Source organism: Numenius arquata, chromosome Z (assembly GCF_964106895.1).
Source record: "Numenius arquata chromosome Z, bNumArq3.hap1.1, whole genome shotgun sequence".
Classification (NCBI taxonomy): domain Eukaryota; kingdom Metazoa; phylum Chordata; class Aves; order Charadriiformes; family Scolopacidae; genus Numenius; species Numenius arquata.
Window position 1 is genome coordinate 44,297,969 of NC_133616.1, and position 25,265 is coordinate 44,323,233.

The 25,265-nt window shown below is 40.5% G+C and overlaps 1 protein-coding gene across 4 annotated transcripts in view; it reads left to right on the top strand.

Annotated features, from left to right (window-relative positions):
• NTRK2 (neurotrophic receptor tyrosine kinase 2) overlaps window positions 1-25,265 on the top strand; it is a 208,114-nt gene that overhangs the window by 108,860 nt on the left and 73,989 nt on the right. For all 4 annotated transcript variants that reach the window (XM_074166921.1, XM_074166919.1, XM_074166920.1 and 1 more), the window contains one exon: window positions 12,244-12,432. In XM_074166921.1, the coding sequence (XP_074023022.1) occupies window positions 12,244-12,432 (189 nt within the window). The remainder of the gene's footprint in view (window positions 1-12,243; window positions 12,433-25,265) is intronic.

The window sequence follows — 25,265 nt, forward strand, 5'->3', positions numbered from 1 at the left end:
ACTAGCTAGTTGGGGCATAGCACATTATTTTGGGTAAAAAACAAAACAAAACAAAACAAACAAAAAACAAAAAACCAACCAACCAAAAAAACCAAAAAATCCCCCAAAAAAACAACCAAGAAAAATCTCATCTGGCAAAGTCCCATAAGGTGTTTTTCTACACCTTACTTCTCTGGGGGAAATGGATTTTTTCTAAAGACTGTGAAAATGAAAAACTTTCAGTTTACTGAGAGTATGGTATAAATATGGGGAGAATGAAATACTAAGTCAGTATGTTCTGGCACTGAAGTCCAATTCTTGGTTATTTAGTATTGATCTGCTTGAAGTGAGGGTGTGCATTTTTCTTGCATGTGGGAAGTGCACGTGTCTGCAGGTCCTTTGACAACTGTTTGTATGTGACCACTGCAGACTCCAATTTTGAAACTAGTCCAGTGTGAGAGAGGGTTGTGGCTGTGCATGGATTGTTTTGTTTTGCAGTCTCAGAAGGCAAGAAGATTATTTTTGCAGATTTACTCAAGAGATACACTAATTAGGGAAGTTTATATAGTCTTCTACTTCAGTTGGTGCTAATGTTCTACACATGTTCATTAGATTCATACAGAATTACAAAACCATTTTATTTTGCTTTGTGGTATTTGCTTCTAGTGGTGGTCAGAAATAAGGCTATGTTATCAGCTTCCTTTAGCAGTTCCTTTTTGAGAGTATTTCATTTCCATGCAAATCTGTTCTGATGAATCTGTTGCTAAGAAACAGCCATGACTGAATTTTTGGTAAAAGAGGAAGTTACACTCTGAGAATAAATGAGTGTCACCCTAAAATACTTGAGTTTAACAGGTACTAATGCTATTTAATGCTAACATATAAATTACAGCATCACAGCAGGCCATGTGGAGAACTGGGAACTGAATATACAAGGTGATAGGAAGCTGCAGAGTTAAGAAATCCAGGGAGATGTTAGAAAAAGAGAGGATAGATGAGCCAGGTGGTCAAGAGGTTAAGAAGAGAGAGGCAAAGCTCTTCATAAAGGAAGAAGTGAGTAAATAAGCAGAGGAGGCATATCAGAAAAAAGCTAGGGGACAATACTTGGTAAAATATTCAAAAGTAGTAGAATAAGCATCCTGAAAAAAGAGAAGCAGTGCTTTATTTAGAGCCCTGCAAAATAGAAACAATGATGCTTCCAATATTTTAGCAAAATTTCATTGTCGTTTGGTGACCAGTTTTGTGACCAGTTTCACAATTAATGCATCCATTTTCAAATCTGCTGTAGATTCAAAACTGCCACAGCTTGGTTTGTAGTGTGGCCACCTCTGGAATGGCTGAGCTAGCTGGTACTGTGCAAATAGCTTTGAGTGTGTGGCATTTTCCTGCTTGCCGTAAAGGCAATTTCAAGGAAAGCTGGCAGGAGAGAGGTGACAGGACGAGTCTCCAGCAGATGAGGCATCATATGGCAGGGAGGAGGAGGTGTCTGTAAATGGCAGTAGAGGATCAACATAGAGAGGCAAGTCACTCAGTTTGTGCAGCTAATCTTATAGCTTGTGAGTGATGCTGCTGGGACAGAAATTTGAAATGTTGCCTTTTTATCCATGTATGTCATTTGCTCCACCACAGTAATTTTTAGATCTACATTTGAAGAGGATTTTCAGTATGTAAGGCTTCACTCCCTTAGGCAAGAAGGGGAAAGAAGGTGTTACTTGCAGGCAATTTTGCATCTTTGATCTGAAGCTGTACTGGCAGGTTTATTGCTCCAAGCAGTCTGTTCAGCTCCCTCCCATCTCCAAAGGGGAATTATTTTTTAAACAATGTCCCAGAAGATCTAATTGAGCATAATCCAGAAGTCTGTAGCTGTGGAAATTGAAAGTGATTAATGGAAAGTGATTGCTTTTATTTTCTTTATGATTTCTTAGAGGTGCGCAAAAGCACCAGATGCTAGAATGAGTCTGTTGCTAAGACTATTCCACATTGGAGAACATGGCAGATGCTTCACCTGGGTATCACAAGAATTTCTAGTGACACATGATTGCTGAGCACTAAAAATCTTCCCAGAAGGTGGTTCTGGTCGGTCTCTTGCTGGCGACCAAAGTTTTCTGAGCAGGGGCTGTGATCTCTGAGGGCCAGGGAGGTGTATAGTTACTGAGCGCTCTAGGGATATGGGAGAAAGCCACTGAAATGGCTGCTGTGGCAGAGACAAAAACGGAATCAGGTTTTCAAACCCTGTTTTTAAGGATGGGGAATGTTTGGAGATGAAGAAGAGCCAGTCCAAGTCAGTGCAAGACCAAGAAAGCTTTAGTTGGGCTGTAAGATCATCACAGTGAGAGCTGAGTAAATAGCAATACCAGATTTCTGCATATGTTGTTTATAATTTGAGCATGATGTTTGGGTTGATTGTGTGTAATCATTTAGTTTTGCTTCCTCACAGATTGTCAGTTTTAAGGTTAGCTAGTGTGGCTGTAAGTGAAAAATGAATTGGAAGCTATTATTCTGGAATGCTTGTTGACAACAAATTGAGAGGTATATTTCAATGTAGGACAGTGTTGACTTCATAATTCGTGCAGTTTTGGGGGCCTGTAAGAATCTCACACTCAGAAAAAGTGAGAAATACACGACTTTGTTATAGTGTCATATAGTTAGCACTTCCACTAATGAAAACTCAGAAATAATTAAGAGGGGAATCACACTGAAATAAATTGTATGTAAAGAATGCAATTAAATAATTTGTATTCTAGTAGAATAACCCACTGTAGACTGTGGATTTGTACATCTATGGTGTGCTTCTGACCTGACTAAACCTATCTTGATTCTGCAGCCTGGAAAAGTAACCTGCTAATGCAGTGAAATGTATGTACTTCATTGATACATGCTATGTATTTGTTGAGCTACAAGCCTCATTCAGTTCTGAAGAGACATAAGTCAACATTTGAAGAACCCCAAGTGTTCTCCATAAGACCAGTCAAGGTCTACCTTTTTGTCATTTTGGATGATTGGGGATGAAAGGGGACCTGGGAGATTCTTCCCTGTCCTAAGCCTGTTATCAGCCATATGTGTATCTTTCCCAACAGATATTTTCCTGATATGGCTTCAAGATTTCCAGAAGTAGAGATTCCTGAGCCTCGTATGAGCAATTCCAGTGCCTGAGGATGTTTTCCTAACATTTTACCTCGGTCTTTCTTGATGCACTTGATTCCTATCCAACATAATATGAAATAAAGATTGTTCCCTTCCATCGGGAGGTTGTCCTTGTATACTTCCTCAGACCTCTGATTAGGATTAAAGAAATGCCAATTCCCCAATGTTTTTCAGCTGATTTTCTTGAATGGGAGAGACTTGCAGGTAGTATCTCTCTACTCCCAAGAAATAATCAGGGAGGGTTTAAAGAAGGGAAATAGTTTCATTAGTAATGCCTTTTTCAAAAAAAAAAAAAAAAGCACACAAACAATAAATACAAGCTTAATATCAGGGAGCATTTCTCCGCAATCTAGCGTATCTGCCATTTATCTAAGTATGTCTAACTATATAGGATTTGGAAAATTATTCAAGTTGACTACTCCAAGTAGCTTTGCTATTCTCTCAGATAAAGACTGACTGCCAAAGCAGTGTGGGGAAACTTGTGTTAGTTCTGTCCTTGTGTTCTTCTGAACTTGTGCTCTGCTAGACAACAGAGGACCTTGTTCTCAGCCCTAGGAACAGGAATGCTAACTCTTAGATTATTTATACGAAGTATGGAGGGAAGCAATTGTTAATGAAATAGTTTTTAACTGAAATGAAAGGCAACAAGTATTTCATTTTGGGTGAATTTTTTTTTTTTTGCTTGATGCCAACAAGGACATTCCAGCTGATCTTTTTTCTTATTGCAGTGATTTTTCACTGTAGTATTTTTGAAGGACTGTAATTTTACCCACATTTCCAAGATATCCAAACCTGCAGGTGGCTGTAGTGAATGGTCTTGGTGATCTATATTAAAAAAGATAAATCATTTTTTCTTTCCTTCTTTCACATTTTCTGCTGCCTTGTATCCTTACTTTATATTGATTAATACACTACATCCCTGCTAGATTTTTGTCTCAGGTCTGTGTTTCATTTGACTACCAATAATGAGAGGCCGTAAATTCCTCATTCTTTGTGATAGGGCACGTCTTCTGAGCTACAGATATTGCAAAAGTGTCGACGAAGCAGTGGGCAGCTGTATATCCACCATTTATCCTACAGCTGAAGGAGGGCTGTAAGTCCCGAAGGGCTCTGTGGTTCGACAGCTGGGGCTGGCAGTCCCTCTTGGGTCCTGGTTATGACTTTGACAAAGATCACACCTGCAGCACTGGGCAAATCAGTGAGCTGCACAAAGCTCCTCCTGTTGCCTCCAAATTGGGAATAATAGTAGTGTGTACCTCACCAAGGAGGAACTGTGAGGATTTATTGGTTATGGTGCTTAAGAGTTTGAAGATGTGTACCAGATTGCGGCTGTGAGATCTGTTATACAAATGCCTCCCATTCTGGCTGAAAGGAGAAAGAAATCAGCAACCTTTGTGGTGCAGGCTGAGGCTTTGCTGATGGTGTCCCTAGGGAGAGCTGGCCCTGGAGTGAGGCCAGGGCAGAGGGGGGTCGCACACCTTTTATTGTGCACAGACAGTACTAGCAAATCAAGTATGGTTTAGAGACTTCATCCTTTTTCCTGCATGATTTTACAGTGCTGCAAAGGAGGCTTCTTGGGTAAACTGGCTTGCCAGTCTGTTCCAGCCCTAGACATCTGTGTCTTTGTCCCTGAGTCCTGTAGGTTGCATGGCTTTTGGGGAGTGACTTTCATTTGGAAGTCTCTCCCTATTTGGAAACCTCCCTTGCAGAAACTATGACCTTTGGAATGCTCTAGGCATGTGTATAAAGGGATGTGTGAATGCATGCATACAGGGGAATACAGACGAAGTTGAGAGAAGAAAGGCAGCTGAAAGGAACTGACTGGGATTCTTCCACAATCATGCTCCAGAATAAACCCGAAGCAAACAACTATGCAGCTGTGGCTCTTAGATTCAAAGCCACAACAAAAGGGCCTGATGAAATACTTGTGTGTCTAAAATCTGTGAGCAGTCATTTCAGTGGAAATTACCCAGATTGTGTGTTTGTTGCTCTCTAGAGGAGTTTTGCATTTGAAATAAGTTTTCCAGCAAGAGGAACATGCATTTTAGGGGAAAGGCATTTAAGTCAGCGTGACTGACATTTTGACATCTAGCAACACTGAAAATTTGGTACTGTAAAGCTGAGTAACATACCTATTATTTCGTTAGACTCAAAGGTATGCATTACTTAAAATATTCTATGTAGTAAAGAAAATAATCTGGCACTCTAACTTATTTGCTCTGTATGAAAGCAATACAGTGATAACAACACAATTTAGTCTTCTAGTGAAGCTTCAACAAATGCGGAAAGACAAACCGATGATTTTTCACATGAAAACAAAAGCAATCCCCCTTGGATTCTTGATCACCTAAATTAAACTTATGTGAAAGTGGTGTGACTTCATCATGATTTTCAAACAAATGTCTCCGCTTTGTTTTGCAATGGTATTAAGTGAATAGACTCCTAAAGACTGCTTCTTGAGTTCATACTTTTATTTTCAGCCATTTATTCCTTCAAGAGACCTCCAAGGACCCCCCTTTTTTCTGTTATTCAGAGATTGCTAGAAGTGCATGCTGACAGGGAACAGAGGCATCTGTCTGCTGGGTGTGGGGAAGTTCTCCAGCTCTCCATTCTGGTTCCTCTAGCTTCCTTGGAGCATGCTCTTGGATGGAAACTGAACTTCTTAGACAGTGTCAGAAAGTTTTTCTCATCTCATATATCAAGAAGCAACAGAGTACAAGCTTAAACAAGCACTGATGGGTGCAAATCAGTTAAACAGATTAATGATACCTGTCAGAAGATGTGAAATAATTTATCCTCTAAACACCCAAACCTGGCAAGACTCAGTTTTCTGAGTCACAGACTTAATGACTACACTGTGGTTTTTGGCTCAGTGTGCTGTACTGGGACGGAAGGACATGCACTATTTGAGCTGTGAAGAGCAGTGTGCTTCAGCAGAAGAGACTTGGGTATAATGTTGCTTGGGGTGATCTTATTCTTGTGTTTTCTCCACCGCAAACAAAGGAGGAGGATTAACCCCATAATACTTGTTTTGGAACTGAGTGTGGCAATGACTATTGAGATGAATTCACTGAGGTTAAGACTAATGGATGTTTTCTGGGGAGTGGGCAGGGATGGGGATATGAGACAAGAATGGTCGGTTGGAAGGTGAGGAGAGGCAAGAAATGCTACTGCTCTGCACAGCTAAACTGCTGGGAAAGCATAAGAGCACCTTGCCTCGACCTTTGCCTCATTAAACGCATCAGCAGCTGCAAAGCAAAGACCATCATTTTAATAAGCCCACTCTAGATTTGCAGAAGAATCTGACTTGACTTTGAATAGCTCCACCAAGCAAAGTGAGACTAAACTGGTTTCTCTTTGGGAAGCTTATTCAGCTGGCTTTGAATCTTTTCTTCGTGTTCTATTTATGCCTTTTAATTCAATTCCTTGTATTCAGCATGCAGCATTTTAAGAGACCAATAATATAAAATAATGTTTCTGTAATTGCATTACTTTCTATTATGCTGGGCTCTCTTATCCAGTCTAATAGAATTGCATAAACATGATTCGATATCACAGTTTCATGCAGTTGTTGAATTTAGGAATATTCAAAGGAATATTCCAAGTAAAGCTTATAGCACCTTAGTCAGAAAAAAAGTGTGCCAAGCCATGATTGATGAGTTGTCTTCAGAGGGAGCGAAAGATAAGATAGCAATTCAAAAGTTAAGCTAAAAAGACATGTGTTCGGGTAAGAAGGTTGGATCCTAGCTTGATAACAGAAAAAAAATTAATGGTTGCTCTTGCTGAAGCATAAAACATCTTTTAATTGTGCAGAAAAGAAGAACTTAGAATCTACAGCAAATATAGGAGTCTCATAGGAAAAGAAATCTTGTGTAATTGCATTTTCAGAACAAGGTATTTAACTAGTGAAAAAAATACACCCCTCCCAAAAGGAAAAAGAGACAAGAGTCAATATGGCCTTGAAATTCAGCAGAGGTGATACTGACTGATGTGACATGCTTTTGTCCTGCTTTTGACTTGATGGTGTGCTATCACCATCTCCCAGCACAGACTGGTTCCTCTTCCCAGAGGAAATAAGAAGAGCCAATGCTAGTGCAAGGTCAGTTGAAAAATCTTCCTAGCAGTTAATATTTTCATGGAAAGAGCCATGGTTATTAAGGCATCACAGCACAAAATCATCTCTATAAACGATCCTCTTTACCTGAGCCACCTCACAACACTTGACTAAATAGATGCATCCTTGTAACTACACAGCTCCAACCACAAAGCTAAAATTGACTGCTTTTTAAATAATTATTATTCCTATTGTTTCCCAGTGCGCCTGAGCCATTAGTAGTGACTTCAGGGGTAATTGGAATGATATGTGACGCACAGAAGTGTGTTGCGAGGAGGATACAGGATATTGTAGCCTCCAAGATGTCTTGTTAGTGCTTGGAGAACAAACATGCAAGAGTAAATTGCTTGTATCTTTGACAGAGTAGGTGGAGGGAGAAGTAGATGGACACAGTGCTTGTTGGTGACCACTTAAGCTAAAGTCTGAGTATATGTGCTTGCAAGGCCATGCCAGGTGCAAACAAAACCCATATGTTTTTTCTCATTCTGCATTTGACAGCCTCTCCTTCTAGTTTTTTCCCTGAGCCTTCTTAGCAGAGTCATGCTATTATTCGCTTTGAGGCTTTTTCTGTACTTGAATGCACAGGAAGGTCATGTGGATTATTCCAGTGGAAGCCAGTAGTCAGATATGTTGCCACAGCCAACTACCTAAAAGTCTGAAATAGTGCAAAGCAAAATGTAGACTCAACAAATAGCAGTTTAGATAGGTCTTGGTAGCGTGCATGTTAAAACTGCATAAACTCTGATGATGATAGAAGCAGCAGGAAAGGCTGTATTTTATAAAGATGAAACTCCTTCTCCTGGCCAGAAATAGCAGCACACCTTGAAAATTATTTTATTAATTTTTTTTTTCTAAACCTAAGGAAACTCACATTTGTTGGCACCACCGACCTCAAGGACAGTGCAGAGATGCACTGTTCAAGAGGAAGCACAGAAGTGTAATCCACAAGTATTTCAGGGAGGGGTGCTGGCAATAATGAAGGTAAACTGTGACACCACTCCATCAGTGTTTGATTGTCTCCAGTTTTTTGTGGGAAGTGCAGTACAAGAAGTTTGCTGTTTCTTCCTCTCCCCGTAGTGTGTGTCAAAGATCATTCACAACCTAGGGATGTGGGAGGTATTTTGGCTTTATTATAGCTTGTGAGTTTCAAATACCATTGGTTTTCTTACATGTCACCACTTTTTTGGAGAGCTGTACACGGAAGGGATTTTTCTTGGGCCTAGGTGATGCAGAATGGACAAATTTTTAGCTCAGCATCAGACAAATTCAGCCCTGCAGTGTATAGCTCTCATGTTTCTTCTCCAGGCAGGCTACCATTTCTCATCTGACTCCAGCTTCTATCTTCTTAAGATAAGAAATATACTCTAAAAATGAAATAAAATGAAGATGTTGGGTAGTGCATTTGAAGGTGGGGAAGGCCTCTGGAGTTTTCTTAAAAGCTCAACGTGACTGTGAGTCAGCTTTTGGCAATAGCTAATGGCTATTGACAACCCATGATTTTACTCCCACCAATGAAGTTTTGTCTAAAATTTTCAGATTTCAGGTGTCTAACCAACAGCAGATTTTATAAAAAACAGAACCAGTAATAGGTGGCTGAGGGTAATTATCATACTCATTCTGCCTTTGACAAGTAATTTGGTGACCCCATTTCATCTGGATGAAACCACACTTTAAGGCGCTTTAAGAAATTACCCTTCAATTTGAGCTCAGTGCATATTCAGAAAAGGGCAGCTCTAGCTTCTTATCAGCACTGATGATGGTCTCATCTTGCATCCTGGAAAATGGTTTTGCATTACTAGAATATCAGTCATATCCAGCTTCAGTGCTGGCGTGTTATTGTAATGTGGCTTAGTGTATTCAAAAAATGAAATGTAACTTTATAGTAAGTGGATAGTCTGGCAAATAAGTAAGTGTGGAAGCGGTTTATGTACCAGTTTGTTCACGTTGATGAAAACGTCCCAGCAAAGGGGAAGTTTGAAAGGATGTGAGCTCAACTGTCTCCAATACACAAAATTTTCTATCTGTTGAGTTCTCACTGTCTTAATTAGAGAAGAAATATATAAGAAATAGGATTTTTGAACCCAAACAACTACTTCCAAAGACCATTGCATGAGCTGATTACTTGCTAGTAAGTGAGAGGCATCACTAAGTGACACAGCACAAAGTTTCCGGAGTTGAATTTTTCTTAAACTATCTCATACTGCCAGGAATTGCTTTGGAAACCATTTTATTTTCCAGGTTTTCCTCACCTACATCAGAGAGCTGAATATAGTTGGAGCCTGCCTCATACCACAGTAAGACTAATTTTTACCAGTTAGCCTAATGGAGTAAATAGATTTATAGAACAATTGTCTACTTTTCACCTGCAGCACTTCGCGGTTTATGCTGATTGAAAAAATAGCTCACCATACAAAATTGGGTCTTGGAGCAGCGCAGAAATGATTTGATGAACAGAATGAGTTTCTTTTCATTAGCCCACTTTAACATCTAGAAATGTGTAATGGTCACTTTTCTTTGTCATCACTGCATATGTGGTGGAAGCAAACAATGACAAAAGAGCTTTCTTGTATGTAGCAGAGAACAGCAGGGCTGAGAAGGACTTAGAGACATGCCTCTATTAAATTACAGACCCAAAGGAATTTATGCATTTGCTGTAAGAGAAGGGATTTGACCCTTATACTAAAGCTATGTTAGTATAAAAGGACTTTATTTTCCCAAGAAAATGTGTGTTTTTCAGCCTGCTTTTTGGAGCCATTAGCGTGACATTCAGAAAGTTTAGAGACATAAGGATGATGTGTAGAAAAAATGGAATGTGGTTTTAAATGGGTTTGCACTCTAATGCTACTTCACACAACTCTTATGTGCCTGAAAAAGGTGTTGTGACTTCACATAAGTATGTTGTGTGCCATCTGAGGGACCCTTTCCTACAGCTTCTTAGGCTCTGCACTTCATTAGTGAAATCTTCACCAAAAGCTATTATCCTGGCATCCTTCCTAGTAGAATCAATCTTTTGAGGATCTGGTTGATCAGTAATGACAAAAGCAGCCTTGGTATTACTATTTCACTTGATAAATTGCAGAGATCTAGGCTTCACTTACATTTGTCAACAGTGACTTTCCAGTGAAGTGCAAGGTATTTGAAAAATTACCTCTAATGTTTCAGGTTAGGGGGGGAAGTGCTTTTTCAAACTATGAGAGTGTTTACCTCATGCACCATTAAACCAACTGGGGAGAAAGTAAAGCAGGACAGGGGTGAGAGCACACTTGTGTCTCTAAAGTTAGGGTTGAATAGCCACGTGCCAAATTATTTAAGTTTTATTCCTGTGATTCATGCCGTGTAGTGATAAAGTGTTTTTGTTAACGATATGGTGAGGCACAAAAGAGTAAGAGTTCCTTTTCTTTAAAGCTCCCCTTTCTTGGCTGCTGTTTTTTTGACTGCCCTAGTTCTCATCTTGTTCCTTAACTGTGTGTGTGCCATGGTGGATCCTGCCCATCTTCTCTCACATCTTCAATGATGTTTCTACAGGACCTGCTGTTGGTCCCCCTTCTCTCTCTTCTTGCATCACCTGTCTCTCCTGCAGACACAGATGCCATCTGTGTGGTGGGTTACTCAGGTCTGTCTTGCATCTGCACAGTTTCTTCTGTCCAGCCTAAAACAGTCTGGGGCTCCAGCATTTTATAATGGGTTGACTGCCGACTTGGAATAAACACAGCTTTTCATCATCCTCAAGGTCCTCTCTGCTGCCCCCTTCTCTGGGGAGACATTTGCCCTACCTGTCACAGCTGCCCATGGACTAAACACAGGTGTTGTCTGAGGATGCTGTTCCGAGATAGGCACTTTCAGAGGGTGAATTTTTCCATGTTTCTAGCATCGTCTTTTGATTATTGCAATTAGAAGATGTGAATGCTACCTCAAAACCACTGTTTAACATGGATGGAGAATGAAGTGAAATGTGACGTTTGATCTTCACTGGATCTTCAGCGGGCAGATTAGGCAAAATGTTGTTGCTGCTAGGTGACGATTCTAGTTTTCTTTGAATACTGGATGTAAACTGGAAGATGTAATGTGGAATTTAAATGGCAGGGTTACATGGCAAGAGTGCAAATGTTAACTGCACTGATCTCACTGATAGATCGAAGGTCTCTGCAGCTCACAGAAGTGGGACACTAAGCTAAGCAGGATTTTTTTTACCCATATACAAGGTTTTATCTCTGTGGCACTTTCATTAAAAATATAAAGCACAGAGTGAAAACAAAGCAAAAACTGTCACTGAATTACTGATCAAAATAAACCTCTTTCTGGAAGATGACTAGATGGATGGGGATGCTGGTGGGATGTTCCCCTGAGGTGGATGAGCCCCTCTGCAATGACCTCAGATTTTGCAGTTGGGTGGGAATGTGTCTTACCCACTACTCTTTGCAGCCTCTGCTCCAAGCCTTCTGTGACTGTTGAAATTGTCCCTTAGATTTCAACTCTCAACTGTATTGTCTTTCAGAAATTACCACCTTCCCACATCAGGATGAGCCCTTCTCCTCTGTGTCTTTTGTCTTGTTATAATGTCACCTCAAAGGGAGGGCAGGCATCCCCCAGATTTTTGGCAGTTATTGCTGTGTGATCCAAGTAGGCTATAAGGTAAAAAAGAAACTGTGTGTATTTCTTAGCTTATATCTGAGGGTGACAGAAAGAGTTCGACAAATTTGGAGATCCTTCCCAGTGACAGACTATGCTGGACCTTGATATATTCTAGGTGATCTACCAGTACAAAAATTTGCTCCACATTCCAACTCCTAATGGAAAAAACCCACTGTTCACCATCTGTACCCAGACATGTAACATTCCTGAGGTAAGGTCAACAAGGCACATGAAGTGAGCTATTGGCTATGGGGATGAAGGACAAATTGGTAAAAAAAAAAAAAAAAAAAAAAAAACACAGAAAAAAAGAGGAATTTTCTGAGGGAAGGGAACTGTGTTCTGAGTTACAAGAAAATCTTTGTTTCTAACTCTAGGTCCTTCTTCAGTTATCAGCAATGACGATGATTCAGCCAGTCCCCTCCACCACATCTCAAATGGCAGTAATACTCCGTCTTCTTCTGAGGGGGGTCCTGATGCAGTCATCATTGGGATGACAAAGATTCCCGTCATCGAAAATCCCCAGTATTTTGGAATTACCAACAGCCAGCTCAAGCCAGACACCTGTAAGTACAAACAACTGTATGTGTTTCAGTCATTCATTTTACCTGTGCAAGTGCTGGGGCTTCTTAACAGAGCTAGCAGAACAAAGTGCTCTAAATTCCTGGGAGTGGAAGGGTTGGGTTAAAATGTGTACAGTTTGTTAAAGGTACATGGAATGAACCACTTTACATCTGTCAAAGCCAAATTCACTCTTGTGATGAGTCACTGAAGTCAGCAGTGTTACGCTCAAAACCTGATCCACATTCCATCCAAGTCACTGGTAGCCTTTCCATTGATTTCAGTGGTCTTTGGCCGGTCCTGTGCACTGAATGTGTTCTTGTGAGAAAGCAAATCCTGGGTCAGAAACAGAAATCAGTACTGTTACATACTCACTGCTTTTAAATTGATCGTATTGGCAATGAACATAACAACTTTGAAATCTGAATATTTATAAAGTTGTAAGAATGATAAGGGTTAAAACTTCAATTCTTTTAATTTCATTCTATAATTCAACCTCTACAGCCGGAAAAGATGTTGAATATTTAAAAGTAGAGAAGGTTGCATGATGGACAATAAATGTCACATACAAATTCTTTCATGTTTGGCTAGAAACAGGTGAAATATGAAAAAATATGAAGAGTTAAACATAATTAACTATGAATAGTTAAAAAAGAGTATCCCTAACCTCAGCTGCTATTCTCCAAACCTAGTAACAGTTTTAGAATTGGACACCTGAAGTGTTGATTTTTGCACCAGTGATTAGCATTGTAGCAGGTAACTGAAAAAATTCCTGAAGGATATTGCTATTAATGGTAACTGCACTGCTTATTATTTTTTGTTAGCACATTAAGGTCTTCAAGTGTTTCAGAGAAGGTTGTTCCTGCCTCTTTTTTCCTCTTTTTTTCTTTTTTTTTTTTTTTTTTTTTTTGTGTGTGTGTATGAATGTACATACATTTCTGAAGTATCACTGGAAGTCTGAACTGTTTCTCTGGGAAGTTGCTCCAGAGATTCCCAGTATAGCCGGTGAGCAGAGGGCTTGCAACTAGGGGATGCTGCATCCTGTCTGTATCCTACCCTGAATGATACAGCTTCATAGCACAAACTGTAGGCTAGGGGCTTACTGTTGAGGTCAGAAACCTTTGCCTCCAACTTTGCAAAGCTTAAATCCTGTAATAGGAATCTTTCTTGGCCTGTGCACGAGAGCATGCATGCATGCATGACTTGTTAGGTTGCAAAGACTGATACCGGACAACTTACATATCTTGCAAATATTAATGCTCATCTACATGTAGATGGTTGCACTAAACATAATCCACAGAAGATACTCCAATGTAACGTAAGGTCTTTTTCTGCCTTTTTATTATAGATCTGTGGTGTTCACTCTTACCATAGATTTTTGGGTGGCACCATTTTGTGATTAGAAATGCCCAATTATCTCTTATACCAGAGGATATTTGAATAATCTGGCCTAGTATATGCAGTGGGATGCATAAGGTAATCACTGAATTGCTGGTACTTGATCAGCACAAGGAGAATGTTATACAGATGCATTCTGATTAGAACATTAATTCCTGTGAAGAAGAGAAGCTGCTAGGGAATCATAAATGGGCAACATGCCCACTAAAGCTCTCTAATGTTATATAAAAGGCCATGCTTTTAAATATGAGGCTACTGTACCTCCGTTCCTAGCTGCATTAGACAACATTATAAGGGTTTAAATAAACATCAATGACTACAGAGTATTTAACTTTTGGCATTAATGTTGAAACAACATACATGCTGTTCTGGGGAAAAACCCAAACTGTACCAAAACACAGAATTCTCTCACATTTAGTAAGCTGCACATTAAGTACAGACACATTAAATCACCGCTGACTAGTGCTAAGTAGGTCCTGATCCTAAAAATACATAAGTCTGTGTTTGGTTTTCTGTGCTGCAATAAAACCCCCATCGTGTTAGGGAAATTAATCACAGTACACAAAGTTCAGTTTGTGCATAAATGCTTGCAGGATGCAGCTCAAGACTTTGCTGTGGTGCTCTGAGGAGGGTTGTGGGCCTGATGCTTTGCATTCTGCCACATTGCCATGGTGGTCCCAGGCTTTGTGGTATTATTGCTTTAGCAAAGAGAATCAGGTAGTGTCAGTGTATAAACCAAGGCAGATTCTCCTAGCACATTGAGCATCTGTCCAATAAAAAATGTAATTAAAATTGTCCTAGAGAAAAATGATGTTCCTATAAATAATTTCACATACACTCTCTTTCCGTCTCTCTCACTCACTCATTATTACAGAACTGCACTTGTCCTTTCTTAACCTGTAGATCTCCTGGTGTGTATATCTGGTATTTATAAACCTCTAAGCTAAGTAGCTCTCGTGCCTTTTTCCTGTTTACAATAATGCCATCTCCAGATGTCATCTGGTTTCTCATCTCCAGCACAATAATTAACATTTATGTTTATTTCCTATCTTGTCTAAGTTCCATTGTCCGCTAGCATTAAACATAGCAATCACTGACAGTCATGCTAGAAAGAATTCTTATGTATTTAGTATATATTGGTCTGTGGAAGAAGGTGAGACTTTGAGCTAGATGAAAGTGTACACAGATCATATTGCAGTTTTCACACAAGTTGAAGGAGTATGTCTGCTGTGGGTAGCAAGTGGAGTTTCTTTTTTGTTATCTACTTAAGCCAAATTTTGACTTGTCTACAGATAACCATTTCTGAATACAGTGTATGATGCTCCATTGCAAAGTATTAGAAGTGTGTGTATTTAAAAGAAAGTTAAAAAGTTGATTGCAATCAATTTAGTTTGAAATTCCATCACTGTACCAGTAAATTGGTACTTTCGCTACTGAATAGCTAAATTCCAAAGAGTGATTGCTTCTAAAGTGTCTGTCTTAGGCTAAAAGTTGTAGCACTTTCCTCCTCTTGAGAGACAGCTTTCAAGGTGGAAAACGCAAACTGATGAAGACCAAAGACCCATCAACTTGAGGGACTGGGTTGCAGTCATCACCCAGGACTGTATTTCTGTCCCAGGTGTCAACACAGGGGCTCATCTGTACCTTTAATTGACATAACGGTAGAAAATTACTTTTCATCTTCCAACTGGGATTGGCTGATATGTCCCAATCCAGCTGCTCATTGTCTTAGCTACCCATTTTCCTCACCAGAAAGCCCATTGATGCTTCTTCAGCACTTGTCTGTCTGACACCCTATCCCGGCACTCCTGGCTTTTCCTTTCCCTGCCGTGTACCCTTGGTTGCTGCTGGCTAGTGGGCTTCTCTACCTCTCCTATATCCTGAGTATTTCCACCTTGAAAGTTTACAGTCTGTGATGCAAAGACATGTTTCATACACATACCAGACTTCTTCATTCCTTTTTGTTTGAAATAGAAAGGTATTTCCTTTTTGGCAGTACTTGGCTAACAGTGACAACTCTGATTTCAGATGTGTGAGAGAGAGTCCACAGACTGGACATGGTGAAATGCTCTTTGCACTTAAGTCATTATAAGCCAGGTTGTGCTGTATTAGTGTCAGCCTGCAAACCTCTTGCCTGGGAATTACCAACAGTATTCAGTTTTTGCTGTTGAAAATTGGGCCCTAACTTTGTGGTGAAGCAACATCACCAGGTGCAGAAACCTTACATGGATGGCAAACCTTGAAAGATTTTTGTCCCCTGAAATTAACTGGATGATGCAATATCTTCTAGGCATAGACGCTAACTGTTGCGACATGGTTAGGTTTGCTAGTCTTGAGCTGTCACAGCCCCCAAGCTATTTGGTATTTTCATTAATACCACGATATTTCAAAAATTACTCTTCTACATCTCTGCACAGAAATTGTAGTTGCTAAAGTTGCCAACCAAGCCTACCAGGCCTGTTGAAACAACACAGAAGAAATAAAGCCATTTTCCCCATGAACGTCTATGGACTTTCTTCATTCATCACGTAACTTGCAGCACAGGGCTTGGACTATATCAGCCCATTACTATTACATTTCCATGATTAATGGTGGAAATGCAATCAGTAAATAACATTGCTGTGTTGGTAGTATTGTGAAAAGCAAAACCTGAGGAGACAGTATGCATAAAACATCAGTGGAAGTGCCCAAGATGAGACTCTCAGGGCAGAACTTGGATAAGAATCAGCTTGCAGGTGGTTTTGGGGATTTGGGGAATCAAATTGCTCTCTGAATATCACCCAGTAACTCCCACCCATGTCCCATGAAGTCACCGTGGTTGTTTGAGTGCAACTGAAAGGAACGCTGGAGCTTTGTGCCTTCACGGAGAGGTTTGCAAGGTCCAGGGTTTATCCTTGGGATAAACAGCAGCTGCACTGACATCAGTTTGCACTTCCCAGCTGATCCATATTGCAACTCACTTGATTTCATCCCTAAAGATATTATCAATGATGGAAAATAGCATACTGGGAAGGCTTGTTGACCAGACAGTGGATGTTTTAGAGGCAAGATGTTTTCCGTGACTGGCCATACATATAGCCATTGCATTACGGATGATGTGATGTGGATCATTGCTCTTATATGGGCAATTTGGGTATATTCATGAGGTAATCTTACTATTTCATCTATGTTTCTGCAGTTTGGGATTGTGTTTGTTCAAGTGCAGGAGTGTGAATGTGTGATTTAGATATTTATTATTGTACTTCCAGCTGGCCTCTGTTAGGGAGAGTCTGGAGCTGATTACAAGTTGGTAGAAATAATTTTTGTAAATTAATTTTGATTTATTTTGCTGATCTGAAAAAATGAATTTGCAGTCTATACCTCCAGTTCCATGGTAAAATTGCTAGCTGCATGTGTGACGCTAGTTTTAAAGGCAGAAGTTTTGAGAGCATCCCTCTTCTATCCCATTTTGAACACTGAATTTTTCAATTTATGCTTAGGGATTTTCACTTACATTTCAGGGATTGTAACACCATTTAGTTAAAGGTTATCTAAGTCTTTTTCTGACCTTGCTTGTTCTTTAACTATAGATTTCTTTTTAACATACATATATCCATACATATTCATTGTCCCTGTTAGGCAGGAAAGTTGCAGCAATTCTCTGCTTCAGTCCACCACCTTCTTGAATGACTTTTACGGGTGAAAAGAAATAGGAGAGTTACTCTTATCATTTTATAATGACTCCCACAGTACTGGACTTTTCTCTTTAAAGCCATAGGTCTTGGAGTCTGGTAATGATGTCAGATTTCATTTTAGAATGAAAAAAATGTGAAGAAAAGCTTGAGAATGTGAGCCAGACCCCAGGAGGCTGAGGAAACAGGGAAAAAAAAAGATCTGGATTTGTTTTTCTCCTGTTCATTACATTGTGATTCTTTTTAAAATCAGTTTCATGATTTGGGAGAATTTGAGCATGGCAGTAGCCTGTGAGGGTGCAGAGCTGGCCCTGCTCTGCCAGCCTGGGGAGACGGCCCTGGCACCGCCACCACAGAGAACAGAGGGAAGCAGCCAGATACTGGGACCCGCTGAGCTGCATTTCCTCTCCTGGGCCTTTTGTGGAAAGGCGGAACTACTTGTAGCTCAATACCCAGTTGTTTCCGTTACTCTGACCACTCACACTCTGCAAGGCAGACGAGTTTCTCTTCGTTTTGGAGTAGGCTGACAACCTTCTCCCCAACCCTTGGATCACCAGCAGCAGGCCATTTGATATGAAAAAAATAAGTTGTCTGTATTTCCAGGGTGAGTTCAACAGAGGGAGGGGATGTGGTCGCACTCGGTGTGTATGCCTTCTCAGGCATTCTTGTCCCAGAAGTCCCATAGCAGAGCCTGGCCCCAGCACATATTTCTTCTCCAGGTGCATGGGCTCTCACTGCAGAGCTGAGATATGAGAGTCTGGTGATAGGAAAGCTACAGGCAACAAGGAAAATTTTTGCACCGCAGGGGTATGCCAGGCCTCTGACCTAGAACAGTAAATTTGTTCATTTCTATGTGCTGCTCATCCAGCACACACGGTGTCCTGTAGAAAAGAGCTATGCACAATGCACAGACTACTGCAGCAGACAATCTCCATTTGACTTTGTTTCCCACGTAACAAATTATAGTGTGTTCCAGGTTGTATCTGTCAGCTACTCTCTCCTGTAGTTTGGAGGAACAAGTAATTTTTGATGCACATCACAGGGCCAAAAATAGACCGAGTTGGTCCTTGTGCACAGAAGAAGGGTCTCCCAAGAGAAAAACTGTCAGCATTTCCATCTCTTTTGAAAGACTTTTATGTCTGAGTGACCACAAAAGAGATGCTGCAGTAGTGGTTTCTTAGCCAGCTAAGACCTAAGCCTGGGGATTTTCCATTAACTCCCAAAGTTCGCAGAGCTGAAAATTTGTAAACAGCTCATTTTCCTATAAAAAGACACCATGACCTCAACAGCCAGAACACAGAGGACCAAAACTGATCAATCTTAGTGCAATCCAGACTGAGAGGAAAAACCTTGCAGTCCAAGCTGAACTTGCCAGTCTTGACATTCATTGGTAGTCGAGATTCAGAGGTTGGGAGGCTTAACAGGACTTAGGATCTTCAGGCTGAAAACCAAAAAGCTTTAGATGCTGAAAGCTGAACGTGGATGAGGTTGAGATTACAAGGAGGAATATACATAAAGTATTTACTGCTTGCCTTGTTGCCATTGTGTGCTTTACTCTGGAGATATTTTGTTGGCTGTGTAAATGTATAAGAGAGATATTGGCTGAATAGAGCTACAAAAATATATGAAGATGTATTTTGTCATCTTGAATAAATAATTTTGTGGTTTGATTGCATGTTTTATCACTGATTGCAGTCACCATTTAAAATGTGTGTCTTTGCAATTGTTCACCAAGTCATACATATGTCAGAAATCAGGGGTGAATTTCATTAGTTGCATTTGACTTTTGTTGACTAGGTGAGAGATTTATCTCCCAGACCATAACACACTGAGTCTCAGATATTTTTTGTGGTCACGTATTTCCTTTGCCCAACAAATAAAATGTAACAAGCAATACATAAATCTATGAGAAATTAGACTTTTTAAGTCCTGCTTCTCATTCAGAGACTCAGCAGACCTGCATTTGTTTTGTTTTGCAACCAAATGGAAGAAATTCTCCCAAAGACAGAAGTCTTCAACTTGAAAAGCATGGGTTTCTGCCTCCTTAAAAATTCAGAACTGGAAAGAAAGGAATATTTCCATGTTTAGTGTAGCGGTGAACCTATAGAATCACTTTTTCCCCCAGAAGGTACTTGTGTTGCAGTCTTGATCTGTCCATGAAGTCCATTTACATCTAATAAAAAAGGCAAGAAATCATGCTTTCAGCAAAATATTTGCATTTTATCACAGAAAATGTTGTTCTGTGACCTGAATTATTTGGTAAATTACTTACTCGAAGAGTCTGAATGCTGCAAGTGCAAGAGCAAGAAGGAACAGCTTGGAGTCTGATCTTTAATTTATAAATAGCATGAGTGTTTTATCATCTGGAAATACAGCCCATGAAACATACTGGCTAAATGGTGGATGCTGTAAGGAGATCTGGTCAATGAAGAGTCAAAGTATGCATTTCAACTACAGAGCCAGAGTTCAAGGCAGGCCAGCATGAAATATACACTCTGAGGAAAGTGTCCAGTGTCAAAATTCAGGTAGAGCATGCACCTTCTTGTGTAAATTTATCAGGTAAACTTCAGATAAGCCCACTGTTCTTCTTCAGCAGAGCACTGAAATGAACTGTCAACATCAAGCCAACTGTGGGCTTCCTGTGAAGAGCACATTTAAGGACTTTATGAAATATAAATTGAAATTAAACACATACGCAAGCATTCTCTGCGATTAGGGTATTAGTCAAGATCAAAAAAAACCCACCATGGTGCTTTTTTAGTAGGTGTAATCCCAGTGGCATTGCTACATTCAGTTTGTCATTTGACAGTACATCTCTATCAGAAATACATACACTATTTTCGCACCAAAATATGTAGTAATACATAAATGACAAATAGCACCATTTATATTGTAATGACTACATTATGCCTTTCAGACACTCTACTGCATACTAAGTTCTGTGGATGTTGATTTTATATACAGAAACCTGAGTATGTATGTAAAAGCATAAAGGGAAAATAATGTGACAGAGGTTAAATGGGTAGTACTTATACTTAAGCTGAATGGGAAAAAAAAGTAATCCATTGTGAAAACCTCCTCATCACGAGCCTAAACATGGGAGCAGAATTGGGCCTTGGAATTATTCCTTTATGTCAATGAGAGTTTTGGCTGAATGAAAAATACAGATTCTAGGGAAGCAAGGTAGTATAACTAAGAATAAAATAAGGAATTTTAAGTCTAATAAATACTAAAGTATGAGAAAATCAGAAGGAAATCAAATAACTTTGTAACCAAAATTATTTCATAAACCCTGCTTCTAATTTTCTTGAGATCATCACTAAGCAAGTGCATCGTTATTAAGAAACATGAGTGTGTAAAATGCAGTTAGCCCTAAGCACAAGCTCACCCAAAGATGAATTTTGGGAGAAAATGATCAGTAATACAGTTGTCTACAATAAGCATCAGTTAAAACAGGGTAGTATTTATCACAGTTGCAGCGTGAGCCATGTTGGTTTTCAGCCTTATATAACATCTTCCCACCTCTTGCCAACAGCTGTCTCTGAGGAATTAAGGCTGTCAGTGCTTTAAGACTGTGACTTTTGAGAGCGGTTTGTGTCCTGAAGGAGACCATGTGGTTGGCTTTGCAAGTTTGCAGATCTGCCTAGTGCAGGAAGACCCTGGGTAGCAGTGGGTTATGTTATACCTGGAGCCATCAGAACAGCAGAATGGTCCATGGCCCACTCTGAATATATGGATCCCCCTCCTATTTATGTGTTTCTGTGTATGAATGAGACTGTATTGGCTGGCATGGCAGCCCATGCGTCCAGCAGGAGTTTATCTGCTCTTTTCCTGCCTTTCCTATATCATTTGTACCCCGGGTATCAGATCCTGTGAGAGAGGTGCTTTCCCTGCTGGTGGTGGATCCATGCATCTGGGATGTGGAAAGCCCTGTCTCTCCCTGCAAGCAGGAGTGCTTATCAGCTGCTTTGGAGTGGCTAGTCTCCCAAATCTTTTTTATTCTGTAGTCTGTGCAGCTCAATTATCATTCTGTCTTGACAAACCTTTCCCAGCAAAAATGCCTCAGAGGTTCATAAGGCTGATTTGGTACAATTGATTTGGTTTTGACAAGGTTTTGCTGGGGAGCTCCTTACTGTCTCATGCTTAGCTGCCTGTGTGTTATAGGCATAGGGTAGGTCAGCAGCAAGTGGAACCTAACAGCCATTTTAGATGCCAAAGTAACACAGCTGGTAAAATTCTGAAATATTTTGTAATATTCTTCAAATAATTTTTTTCAGCATTAACTTGTTAATTAAACCTCTCAACAGGCTTCTCATTTTCCACAACAGCACTTGGGTAAAGATGATAAAGCTGTTTTTTTTTTTTTCCACTGGAAAGTGTTTAATTAATGTACTCATTTCAGTTTAGACATATATTCTGTGTAATAAAATACCTGAGCTCAGCGTTTTTGACTCATTTAGAAAATATGATTACGCGAGTAGATGATTCCAGGAACATGCTTCCGTCATTAATTAACACAAATAAAACCCCAACTGCTGAAATGTATCTTTATGATCATCTTTTAGAGCCCTCCCTTTCTCACTTCCCCTTAAGCTAGTTTTCTTTTGGTTTGTTGGACAGAAGAGAAAGCGCCTTTCAGCACCAGCTGCTCTCTCTGCCAACGATGCTGAGGGGACCTCTGCTTAGTGAGGCTATGACTGAGGGGTGAACGGAGAGACAGGCAGCCCTTGCACTCAGTAGTTCCTTGGCCGTTAGGGTTGGTACGAATTTCTCAGCCTGTGGTTGAGCAGGACATTCCACAGAGGACAGGTTATCGCTCTTCAAAGGGCAGCATGTGGATTAAGTCATGAGGCATACAGATCTGGTATGAGGTGAACACTTGATGGGTCTTATCTCTAGCCCATCAATGCCCATAATAATTGAAGACTATTATTTGCAGATTGTGGAGGAAGTGTGTATACTTCACTGTGACTGAAGTATAAAACCCCTGCAGGGCAAAAAAGTGTCATATAACCTAAGTCAAGACCCTGCAATGAGGTCTGAAATTGTTAAAGTTTTGTTGATGAGAAGTTGTGCAGTACCTCTGGCTAGTGACTTACCCATTAGCTTTTGGGGGCAATTAAACATTTAAATGGAAAACATATTCCATGGAGGTATTGTCTGCATTTGGGAAAAATATGTGGTGTATGCATACCAATTATCACCTGTTTCTCTAAATGGCAGTGTATCTCTATGACTAATAATGTTTCTAGGTTGTTTTTATTTTCTAATTTCTGCATTTGGGGAATCTAAATTCCAATCTCAGATCTCAGCTAAGCACATGAAAGGAGCATCTCAAAGGCATTCAGATGCTAAATCAACAACTAACTGGTTTTCTAAAAAGCCCCTGAGCAGCTTGGAATTGTAAAGTCTAGTCAATAGAAATCAGAGCGTTTAGTCAGCTTAGTACATTGGACAATTCCAGTAGATGATTGCTTCACCTTTAGCCACCTAAATGCCTTTGAAAACTGGTTGCTGGAAACTCTGTTGATAGTCAGTAATTGTACAGTTTGCGGGGTGCAGGAAAAGGCTTTCAGTTTCCAAGAGGATCCATTGGGTGGCACTGAGTTGTGCTGGAGGGTTGGAGTCAGAGTTAAGGAGATGGGAAGTGAAGCTGTCTTCACAGCAGCGCTTCCTTCCCCTCTTCTCTCCTCCCACCTTGGTTTGTTTCCCACAACACTGGAAAGAGAGAATGGAAAACGGGGTGGTTGTTTCTATCACATGGTTATTTATTCCCAAGATTGGATAGTGAGAAGTCAAATCTAACTTCAGTCAATCTCCAATTTATATTTTGAGGGAAATACAGATTTGACATAATTTTCAGCTGCCATTGGGAATACTTCTTTGAGCTACATTTTCAGTTAGAAGCATTCTGAAGTGAAGCCATTCCCAAACAGTTCCTCATTTCTGAGTGTTGCTTAGATTTGTTTAGATTTCATTTCTTAGGCTGTCTTTCAAGGATGTGCTCTCATTTTTTGGTGCCAACAGCCCAGAAGGCCTGTGGCTGCCTAAACAAAAGGAAGGAAATAGCTGAAAACAATACCCATCAAGGGGAACGTCTCACACAAAGTAGGGAGGAACAGAAGAAGGGAGAAACAAATGGAAAAGAAACAAAAGAATCTCAGTCTCAGCCATTGGCAAAGAAAGAACAATACATGACTGATTTGCTCTGACCGCTTGTGCAAGAGGACTTGATTTGTCTTGTCTCTGTTTTAGTCTCATCAGAAAAAAAGAACCGTTTTGCAGTGTTTGCAGTCTTCACTCGGGAGGCTGTTGAGACTGGAAAAGCAATGGGGGTGCCTTCAGACAGAAATGCATTGACCAGCACTGTGTGGGAAAGCTTGAAAAGCTCCTTCTTGGGTGGTAAAGCACAAGGCAAAAGCTTATGGGCTCATTCTTCATCCTCTGTTGTGGAAATGGAACTGCCCTGTTACACAAGGTTCTTTCCAGGACTGTCCGTGTTGTCATGTGCTTGTGATGCTTTGGTCCATGAAGTGCACTTGTGCCATGGGGAGTGCACAAAGGTGCTGTGTCATCAGGTGAGAGTAAAATGATTTGTGTTATCATTGCCCATCAATGCTGTTCCTGTCTATGCTGATGGTAAATTGTAACCTCATTTTGCATACTGTATCTGCTCAGTTCGGGAATGGACAGATTACTACAGTGGATCTCAGTGGTAACTTTTCTGCTACCATACCTATTAGAAACTCTTTGTCAAAGAAGTAACTAATAAGCCTTAAGAAGTATATTTCTTCCAGGTCTTCCAACACATAGAGATTGGCTTATGCTCTATGACGTAAAGATTGATGCCCTATTTTAAGTATTAACCCTGTCTAATAAACCATCAGATATTCCCTGTATGGTATGTAGCAGTTTCCCTAACATTAACAGCAATATATTATACCCTCCTGTGGCCAAAACCCTCAGGCCCAGGAGAGGAGAGAAGAGGGATGAGAAGCAGCTAAAAGGCCAGAGGCTCATCCCCAGCCATTGCAGCAGAGAGCTGACATTCATCTATCCTGGCAGGCAATGACATGGAACAGTGTTAGCATCATCAGAAATGTGTTAGTGTCCTGCACGAATATAATGACTGGGGTGAGCTTTTGGTACTGCCCCAAAGGCTCTGAACCCCTACTGCATTCACAGTGTGCCTGGAGAAGGGACTGCTGCGCAGCCCTCTGCAGCAGGGGAGGGGCAGAGGCAAGTTCACCACCCTTCAGCTCCTGCAGCCCATGACTAACTACAGGTGTAAACTGCCTTTGACTTCAAGTCGCATCAGTTCTCTGGCCACCACTGGGGAGGTTGGATTCACGGGCTGGACACCTTCACCTGCCACAGCCAGACCCAGACGTGAAGCCCAAAAACTCTGTGTTCAACTCAGCCTTGTGGGAATGGTCCTTTCAGTCTTGTGCCTAACCCTGAAAGGACACATCAGGTGTGTGTTTTCAGTGAGGTGTTGTTTCAGACACAGTAAGTCACAGTTCTCATCCTGAAGATGTGTATAGGAGCACAGACTTATGCCTCAAAATTCACGCAGTCACTCTTGGATAATATATTTCTTTTTTGCCTTAGCTTTTGCTTCTGGAGAGCAAGGCACAAGCCTGTTGCTTTCCTTGCAGATGCAGTGAATCCTTCTAAAAGTTCATCTGAATTCAGCTGTTTGCCATAATTCTTATTTTACTAGGGGGTGACTATTTCCCAACTCATTGAAGTCTTTTGCATTATGCATT